This window comes from Chiloscyllium plagiosum, chromosome 34 (genome assembly GCF_004010195.1).
Source record: "Chiloscyllium plagiosum isolate BGI_BamShark_2017 chromosome 34, ASM401019v2, whole genome shotgun sequence".
Taxonomy (NCBI): domain Eukaryota; kingdom Metazoa; phylum Chordata; class Chondrichthyes; order Orectolobiformes; family Hemiscylliidae; genus Chiloscyllium; species Chiloscyllium plagiosum.
The window spans coordinates 19,098,411-19,108,690 of NC_057743.1; the positions used below are offsets into that span (position 1 = coordinate 19,098,411).

Sequence of the window (10,280 nt, forward strand, 5' to 3'; positions counted from 1 at the left end):
TCTCCCCAATGTAGAGGAGACTGCATCGGGAGCACCGGATACAATAAATGATATTGGTGGATGTGCAGGTAAAACTTTGATGGATGTGGAAAGCTCCTTTGGGGCCTTGGATGGAGGTGAGGGAGGAGGTGTGGGCACAGGTTTTACAGTTCCTGCGGTGGCAGGGGAAAGTGCCAGGATGGGAGGGTGGGTCGTAGGGGGGCGTGGATCTGACCAGGTAGTCATGGAGGGAACGGTCTTTGCGGAAGGCGGAAAGGGGTGGGGAGGGAAATATATCCCTGGTGGTGGGGTCTTTTTGGAGGTGGCGGAAATGTCGGCGGATGATTTGGATTATACGGAGGTTTGTAGGGTGGAAGGTGAGCACCAGGGGCGTTCTGTCCTTGTTACGGTTGGAGGGGTGGTGTCTGAGGGCGGAGGTGCGGGATGTGGACGAGATGCGTTGGTTTTTACCTCTGTCCAAATGGAGTGACAGTCATCCACTTTCCTGCATGAATGTCGTCCCCACCCGCTTCCAGAATGCTCAGTCAGTGCAGTTTAACACTTTCATATTACACTAAATTGGAATATCTCTGGACATTAATCCTTTAACATTACACTCCTACTTCTTCTGCTCATATGTACAGACTTGACCAGACTGGAGGAGGGTTTTCACTTACGTGGTGAAGGATTTCTTCACATTTGTGATGGCCACAGAAGACCTGCATATTGATAATATGCGGTGTCTATGTTCATCTGACATTAATAGCCTATTCACCAATACATTACTCAAAGAAGCCATAAACATCTGCAATACAGCATTACATCATGACAATCTAGACACTACGACGAACAGTTATTGACATTATGAACTCAGCAACTTGGATAATGAATCAATTTTTAAACTATATCATGAATGCACAAATAAATCATGCTGCAATGGGATCTTTGCTAGGCTCAGATTTCTCAAATATCTTTGTTGGGTTCCATGAGAAACAGGCTTTCAATGCAATGACACCTAACCTCCAAATTCTTACATACTTCCAATGTGTTAATAACATGTTTGTTATATTTTAATCCACAGCTGCAATAAAGAATTTCCTCACGGGCTCCATCTTGCACTCAAATTCATGTTTGAAATGAACTCCCTTTCATTAATGTCCTATTTGGAAAATCATCCAGAGGTTTCTGTACAACAGTCCACCGCAAACCAACATTAAGAGGTGGATTTACACACGGTGATTCCTACAGTACCACATGCTGTAAGATTGCCCTCATTACCACTCAGAGACCTGAGAAATTTCCTCAGCATGCAAATTTAATACTTAAAATGGGACACATTAGGTGGAATAACAGATTCACCAATCAGGTAATTTTTCATTGTATATCATACAAACTCACCTTTTAGAAGGCTCTCAGGCACGTCTGTCAAATGCCCAACATAGTTCACTTTACTCTTCCAGGGCGATATACCTCAAAATGTTCAAGCAACAGGTGGAGCTTGCTGTTCCTTGCAAAGATGTATGCTACCAACCAAGTTAGGACTGTCAATTGGGCTCACACAATGGCACAATTACGTGTAGATGGAAGCTACATGTATTAATATATAGGACCACGCTTTTTGCCCTGATGAATCAGAGGCAACTTACTAAGTTTTACATCTATATAAAGTCTGACTGTTAAGTGTCAATCATTATTAGAGAGCATTCTCCATGGCAACACCTCTTTCAGAGTCCACATGCAAACCAATATGCACTCAACTCATGCAGTATAATTGCTGCTTTTCCCCTTGATTTGGCAAACTAGCAAATTATAAAATAAATCACCACAGTTTTTCAGCATAGAGTAATTTGAAGAAATTATGCTTACATTTTTTTAATTAAAGTTTAGCTGAAAAATTGTTGATACCTCTTTGGTACTGCTTTTGTTAGTCATGCACAAAACCCAAAGCCCAAACTTTTTATCCAAACCATTACATCAGTACACAAAAAAACAAAATTGCTTTTATATGAAGAAGACTATCACAAGAAAACATATCAAGACACTGCACAATAAGATTATCAAAATGTGGCATTGAGCCACATTAGAATAAATAACTACAATTTTGTTTAAATTGCTTCTTAAAGTCAGAGGGGTAAAGATAGAGGTATCTAGGAAGGAAATTCCATAGATAAGGGTAAAGGAGTTAAAGCCATGGCAACCAAAGATTGTGTATTTAAAATCAGGGATGCTCAAATAGACCAGTATTGGTAAACAGAAATCACAATCCACTAAAGGGTAAAACAACAAGCAATTGTAAATGCTCAGATTTTTATTATAAAACATTACTGTGAATGCTGTCCAGCAACTCATCTTTGAGGAGTTGATAGTTCCTGCAATGTCAGTAGGAGAGTGAAGACATTCAGTGGCTGTCATGTCTTCATTTATTTTCCAGAAAGTTGTTTGGAAACAAACAGATAGGCTCTGCCAGAATTCTGAAACAAGAAAGGGTTGATGAACTTTGCACTTCTAAAGAAGTTCAGAAAGCTTAATGAGTCACTAGATTGAGAAAATCTAGAGGTAGGGAGAGCAGTAAGTAAAGCATGCTTTGTTAATAAGAGCATAAGTTTAAGAGCAAGGAAGTGATGTTGAACTTGTATAAGACATTTGTTAGATCTCAGCTGCAGTATTGCATTGTACATTGATTACTGTATCTTCCGAGTGCCACATTACAGGAAGAATGTGAATGAATTGGAGACAGTGTAAAAACAGTTTATAAGAATGGTTCCTGAGATGAGGAATTCAGTTACGAGGATAGATTGAGGCTGGGATTGTTCTCTTTGAGAGAAGAAGGCTAAAAGGAGATCAGATAAAGGTTATCAAAAGCATGTGCAGGCTGGATAGAGTAGATAGGGTGAGTTGTTCCCACTCAAAAGTCACAAGAACAAGTAGCACAGATTTCATTGATTGAAAATGAGCTGCAAAAACAGCAAGGATGAGTAAGAAAAAGTTTTTTCACACAGCAAGTAGTTACAGCACGCAATTCAGGCATTCAAGAGATCATTGGATAATTATTTGGATAAAAATATATGCAAGCGTATGGAGAAAAGGCAGGAATTTAGCAGCAGGTAATGCTCATTTAACTTGCCATAACACGGCGAAGTCCTTTAAAGTAGAGACGCAGGTAGAGAGGATAGTGAAGATGGCTTTTGGAATGCTTTCCTTTATTGGTCAGAGAATTGAGTACAGGAGTTGGGAGGCCATGTTATGGCTGTACAGGACTTTGGTTCGGCCACTGTTGGAATATCGCATGCAATTCTGGTGTTCTTCTAATCAGAAGGGTATTGTGAAACTTGTAAATCTTTTCTGAATCCTTTCAAGGACAGTCAGGATTGAAGGATTTGAGCTACAGGGAGAGGTTGAATAAGCTGGGGCTGTTTTCCCTGGACTGTTGGAGGCTGAGGGGTGACCTTATAGAGGTTTATAAAAGCATGAAGGGCATGGATAGGATAAATAGACAAAGTCTTTTCACTGGGTGGAGGAGTCCAGAACTAGAGGGCGTAAGTTTAGGGTGAGAGGGGAAAGATATAAAAGAAACCTAAGGGGCAACTTTTTCACGCAGAGCTTTGACAAGGTCAGTTAGACTCGAAACGTCAGCTCTTTTCTCTCCTTACAGATGCTGCCAGACCTGCTGAGATTTTCCAGCATTTTCTCTTTTGGTTTTTCACAGAAGGTGGTGCGTGTATGGAATGAGCTGTCAGAGGAAGTGGTGGAGGCTGGTAGAATTGCAACTTGTAAAAGGCATCTGGATGGGTATATAAATAGGAAGGGTTTAGAGGGATATGGGCCAAGTGCTTGCAAATGGGACTAGATTAGGTTGGGATATCTGGTCGGCATGGACACGTTGGACCGAAGGGTGTGTTTCCGTGCGGTACATCTCTATGACTCTATGACAAACATCAGCAGGATTTCCTGCAGTTTCCAAAAGTTGTAACTGTAGGTGGACAACACAAAGCAAAAAGGAACCTGACCTGGGGCAACAGACACCTGCTTTTAGGTATGGGAAAATAAGGGAATCTCTTGTTTGGCAAATTTATTCGAAGGGGAGGTATTGATGTCGTTTAGTCAACCAAGTCAGAAGTATAGATTGGCTAATAGGGAACTTTTCCAGTACTTTCAGATAAGGGATTATAGACAGAGGAGGACCATGCTCCTGGCTCAGCCTTACAAGTCAGACAGGGAGAAAAGAGTGCTCCGGTGCATGGACGTTCTTTCTGTTAGTACTCTATCATTTAGAGAAAGGACATGCCTTAGGAGACGTGGAGAGACTCTGTGAGACTTGGAATCAAGAACTAGCAGAGGATATTTCATTGGATACATGGGAAGATATATGGAAAAACAAAGAAAATCTCAATATGTAACAAAGCACAGGCCATGCAACTCAAGATTTTACACAGGGCTCATATGACGCCAGAGAGGCTAGCTAAGTTCAAGAGAGGAGCATCTCCAGGATGCCCCAAATGCAAAATTAGTATAGGCACTTTTACACACTACTTTTTGTCATGTTGCAAGATCTGGAGATACTGGAGTGCCATTGTCAGGGAACTGAAGGAAAATCGTGGGAATTGAAGTCAAGGTGCATCCGTTATTTCTCCTTCTGGGGTTGCCAAACTTGCCCTCTCTGGGGAAATACAGGAAGAGACTGTGTAACATTCTTACGCACTGTGCAAGGAAGAACATTTTAATGAATTGGACATTGGGGAAAACCTCCAGAGCTTATGGGAAGGTGCAGGCTGGTGATTCAGCATCTACCCCAAACCTACCTTACAAATATGGTGCACCATATATAGACGTGGCAGCCCTTTCTAAATTATATAGATGCAGACTTATCGGCAATATTAATCAGGGCCACGGTATAGCTAAAGGACTCAGTTTGGGCGGCCTGTGGGGCCCTGGGAGGGGGAGACTGGAAAGAAATATGGGTACAATGACTGGTGCTCCCAGGGATGGGAGTTTCATTGGAGGTGTGGTGAGTGAAATAGAATAAAGTAATGTGATGTAATTTAGTTTAAGTTAATTTGAATTTAGCTTAATTTAACTTTTATTTAATTTGATTGCAGTTTAGTTTAAGTAGATACGTTTGTTCTGGTAGAATAGTAGGTAGTTTATTAATAATAGTATTGTGATATAACACTGTTGTACTACCTCTACCTTTTTGTATTTTGGTTTTTTTTTAATATATAGTAGCTTTCATAAAAGAGTTGAAAAAGTTATTAATAAAATATTTATAAAAAACTGGAATCTGAAAAGCTGATTTGTGTAAGAAATGGTTTTCTAATAACAATAAGACTTGTTGCATAAATGCAAAGATTCTGAAAAAGAATTAATGTGGAAATGTTCTGAGGAAATAAAACAACTGGACATGGCGTGTAATCCTACCTCACCAAGACAAAAATCATTTCCTTCACAGACAGCCCCCTGGCTAGTTTGGAACATAGATTCACTAGCCTCCATGCAGTATAAATGTAGGATTGCCCCTTTAAGTGATATTCTGATGAAATGTCCTGATTAGTGTAATATGAAAAGCTTTGACAAAATACTTGTTCATTCCCAATTTGAGAATATTTCTATATTCCAATGAAAGAAAAGGATTCAGTGGACTCCATATGTAAAAGACCACAACTGAACTTGTACAGCAAGTTCACACTATCCATAGTGGAAGTCATCATTATCAAGCTGATCCTGTTCTAAATCAATATCATTTTGCAGAGTTTCCAGTACAATTACTGAAATGCGATCAGCTGCATAAACAACAAGTGAACTTTCCCCTCCCCAGCTCAGGAGGTACTGAGGCCTAATGTATTGTCTAATACAATGCTTCCCCAATAGGCAGCAATGGCCTAGTGGTATTATCGCTGGACTGTTAACTCAGATACCCAGGTAATGTTCTGGGGACCCAGGTTCAAATTCCAAATTCAGGAATTAACAGTCTAATGATGACCATGAGTCAGAAAAACCCATCTAGTTCACTAGCATCCCTTAGGGAAAAAAACTTCCATCTTTACCTAGTCTGGTCTACATGTGACTCCTCTGGGCAAGTAGGGATGGGCAAGAAATGCTGGACTCACCAGCAATGCCCACATCCCATGAACAAATGAATAAACATTTCTGGCAGAGAACAACAAACTCAGAGCTGATGAGGGGTGAAAGCTGGGAAACTTGCTTTTCTTTGGCTCAATGGCACACCAGGTAATGTATCAAGAGTGGAATTGGATTTTACATGTAAGATACAAGAACTATATGCAACACTTTCACAGCAGTAGAGTATCCTGTTGCAAGTTACACTACCAAGACAAAGCTAGCGATAAGACCAATTGTGTCATTGCAATTTTACTCAGTTACTACTTCCATACAAAATGGCCTTACAACCTTTTAGTCTTCATAAAACTCTTCTTTGCTTATCCATTTCCAATTAAAAGAAATGCAAATTTAGAAACGGCTTATATACCGTCCAACTTCCTCTAACTGCTAGTGATGCACTTGAAATGCGTTCAGTGTCTCAATTCAAGTTCAAGATAATCAGAATGCTTGATACACAAAAATCTATTTCAGTGATAGCTCTAAAACCTTTCCTCAAATGTAGTTACAATAATGGTTGATCTGAGGAACAGGGTTGTTGCCACAGTGCAGTTGGCAGTGGGGTGGGGTGCCAAGAAAGATCACTGCTCAGCATTCTCCAGGAAAAATGCTAAACTTCAAATTTCATGCCAGTGCCACGGGTCTCTTTCGTCTCAAAAAGAAAGCACTGTCATCATCACTTACAGGCAAACTTCTCAACTTCCCTGACAAAACTGCAAAAAAATGAGAAAACAGAAGCGAGACTTCATCAAAATGCTCAGCATATGACCCTCTATGTGCTGAGGAACCAGCCACAAGAACTGCTCAGACAGTAAGTACTTAGCCATAAACATCCTGCACTACTTCCTGAACATTTTCGTAGGCAGTTCACAGTTTTACTTAAAGTCTTTCCCATTATCAATTTCTTTACAAACAAATTCAGCTCATGATGCATACCCCGTATCACATGGCATCATTAACCCACAGGACAAGATCCCAGGACCACAAAACTGTAGTCACTGCTGTTCTATCATACTGATTTATCAAGTAAACCTTAAAACAATTAAATAATTGTTCTAAGTTTCCTACCCATGACGTCCATGGTCTCCGTTGTGAACTGGAGCGCCACACTAATGTACAGTCCGTCAGTGGGATTCACACTAAATATTTTACAATGAGCGAAGGGTCAGGTCCGGTCTCTGTTAGGAAATAATACACTTACAATATGACTAGTTCTTTAGAAGCACACTCAGGCTTGGTTACTAGGAGACATTTATATTCTTATTGCGATAGAGTCAGCTTATCACAGAAACCAATCTTTGTAAACTGTCCTCATTTGTTTTTAGTAATTCCCATTTGTCTCATCTTTTCACAAAAACTTAAGAGTTCAGATTCTTTTTCTAGCTGTAAAGCAGACAGGATAACAGCTGGCCCTGGATGTTTTTGACCTCAATTTTAGTCACTTTGAAAAATACCATAAAAACTCTAATATACGAACAGAATTGTTCAGCGTCCAAAATGATGATTTTGGTCACTCTAAGGCTGAAAATCCCCCTGCCAAATTCTAGTCAGATTTTCCCTAAGTCTCACGATTATATCTCTGGGGTCACCTTGTCCCTCACATTTGCACATTACATTTTCACATCAAAGCTCTCATTCTGCTGATGTGGATTTAAAGCAGAGGTTAAGACCATGCACTAGCATTTGCTGGCAGCAAGACAAAATGCACAAGCAGAGAGATATACTGAGCTCCAGGCGGGCAAGATGCTGTGCAAGAAAGAGATTAATAAAATTAGGAATATGAATCCCTGCCTGGTAAAATAGAGATAGGTGGCACAGGAGAAAATGGCAACCTGGATTTTACATTGAGGAAAAGAAATAAGGATACCAAATGCTCACTGTTTTTATGGAATCAGAGTCATTGAGAGGTGCTGTCGACCTGCAACTCCATTTTCAAGGAACTATGAACCTGCACTCCAAGGTCTCTTTGTTCAGCAACACTCCCCTGGACCTTATCACTATGTGACAAGTCCTGCCCTGATTTGCCTTACCAAAATGCAATACCTCACATTTATCCAGATTAAATGCCATCTGCCATCAGCCCATTAGTCCATCCAATCAAGATCCCATTGTACTCTGAGAAAACTCTCTTTGCAAATCAGTGAATTTGAAGTCCATTAATATAAGTGAAACACAGATGCAGCATTTGCCACCCAAATGTGGCTATCCCACAAAAGCTTCAACCCCATGCCTTGTGAATAAATCTGCAATTAAAGTCCATGGAAGATGTTGGTTTGCAACAGTTACACACTAGCTATCCTAGGCAAAAGCCAGAAATGTTTGGAGCTACTGCATTCAGATGTAACCTTATTTTTAATAGTACAATCAGCTTTAATTACTTTCAGACAACCTTTCTGGCATGAAACTTTTAATTTTTCAAATATGGAGTCTCATTTCTTCAGAATTTAGTTCATACTGGATAGTTAAGTTTTTTAAAAAAAATTGTCGTCTCAGTCAATCACATATTTCACTATATTGCATTCTGCAAATAATTTCACAATGTATTATTATGCTCATTCTAATTTAGATATGCATCTCTCTAAGGATTCTCCAATCAGGTAAATTAAAGAGCTTTGCTGTTGCTTGTTCAGCTCACAAATTGATAGACCAACACGTTGGAAAAGATCTGAAAATCTTAAAAGCCTGTCTGCTGAACAATCGGTGTCTGTCACTGCTAGTGGAAAATCCAGTCCAATATGAGAATGTGATCCATGCAAGTTCATTAGCCTTTTTTTAATGCCTTTTAACTCAAAGGATTTAGGTATCAATTTCATCCCATGGGAAAAATCTCAAGAGCCCCTGGATAAAAATAGCGATTGCACAGGACTAACATGAAGATCCAGTACTCTGCCTATCCAACAATGTTTTTAATGGGGAATTAAAACCAGGATTGGATTAAACTTCAAAAAAAAGAGCTGCCAATCTGCAACAGCCTAGACTTTTTTCATCCAGGAATTTGCCTTTTTTGATCCAGTTCAGTTGCTCTCTGGACAGGTTTACTGAACCAGAATTCTAAAGTGATTACTGTTGTTCAAGAGCTAATGTCTCTGTGACCCAATTGTGGTGGATTTGGGTCCAACATAATTCACCCAATCTCAGAGCTGTCAAATGATCTGCTATATATTTTCCAGCATTTTCTGGTTACATTTACTAAGCATTACATAGATTTTAAGTTCACAGCACTGTCTCATGAGGAGAGGATGTGTAGGTTGGGCCTGAACCTGTTGGAATTTCAACAAATGTTTGGCAACCTTATTGAACTTTACAAGATTGCTAGAGGCCTTGACAGTGTAAATGAAGAAAGGTTGTTTCCCCCCATGGGAAAGTCTAGGATAAGAAGCTATAATTTCAGAATAAGGTGTCACACATTTAAGACAAGGCTTAATTTCTTCTCTCCAAGGATAGTGAATCTGTGGAATTCTGTATGGAAGGAGCAGCTAAGATTTGATTGTTGAGGACATTCAAGGTTAAGTCAGATCTTTAACTCATAAGGGAATCAAGTGTAATGGAGAAAAGGTAGGAAAGTGGAATGGAGGATTATCAGATCAGCCATGATCTCATTGAACGGCAGAACAGACCTGATGGGCTGAATGGCCTACTTCTGTTCTTATAGTCACTGCACCTTGGACTACAGTATTGTTCTGTTAAAATGCTGAAGGGTCTCAAGATTGCAAAGGTACATGACATCTTGAACAACAAGATACCAGCACCATCAACTCCAGACGGAATCTGTAACCAACTTCCTGTATTCCATTCCTAAATAAATGAAATAATTGGAGTTTCCCAGAAATCATTAATTCCAGCAGAATATTAAGCAAATCATTGAGTGAAATGTGAATTTGATTTTCACCTTTCTGAAAAGGGACTGAAAGAACTGAAATATTATAATGTTGGGAAGAAACAAATAGATTTATAACTATTCAAAGTCTGTGAGAAGATTTGTAGCTCGGGTGCTCGTTGTTGAGGTTCTGTTCACGAGCTGGGAATTTGTGTTGCAGACGTGTTGGTCTAGGTGACATCCTCAGTGTTGGGAGCCTCCTGTGAAGCGCTTCTGTGATCTTTCCTCCGGCATTTGTAGTGGTTTGAATCTGCCGCTTCCGGTTGTCAGTTCCAGCTGTCCGCTGCAGTGGTCGGTATATTGGGTCCAG

At 39.9% G+C, this 10,280-nt stretch overlaps 1 protein-coding gene across 5 annotated transcripts in view; it reads right to left on the bottom strand.

The window, feature by feature from the left end:
* Nucleotides 1-10,280, bottom strand: part of atp13a2 (ATPase cation transporting 13A2) — a 92,058-nt gene that overhangs the window by 73,617 nt on the left and 8,161 nt on the right. For 3 of the 5 annotated variants that reach the window (XM_043675700.1, XM_043675702.1, XM_043675698.1), the window contains exon 1: nucleotides 7,162-7,189. The exons of the other annotated variants lie outside the window; for them this stretch is intronic. In XM_043675700.1, coding sequence (XP_043531635.1) covers nucleotides 7,162-7,174 — 13 coding nt within the window. In that variant the 5' untranslated portion in view covers nucleotides 7,175-7,189. Of the gene's footprint in view, nucleotides 1-7,161; nucleotides 7,190-10,280 lie in introns of those variants that run through there. 5 annotated transcript variants of the gene reach the window in all.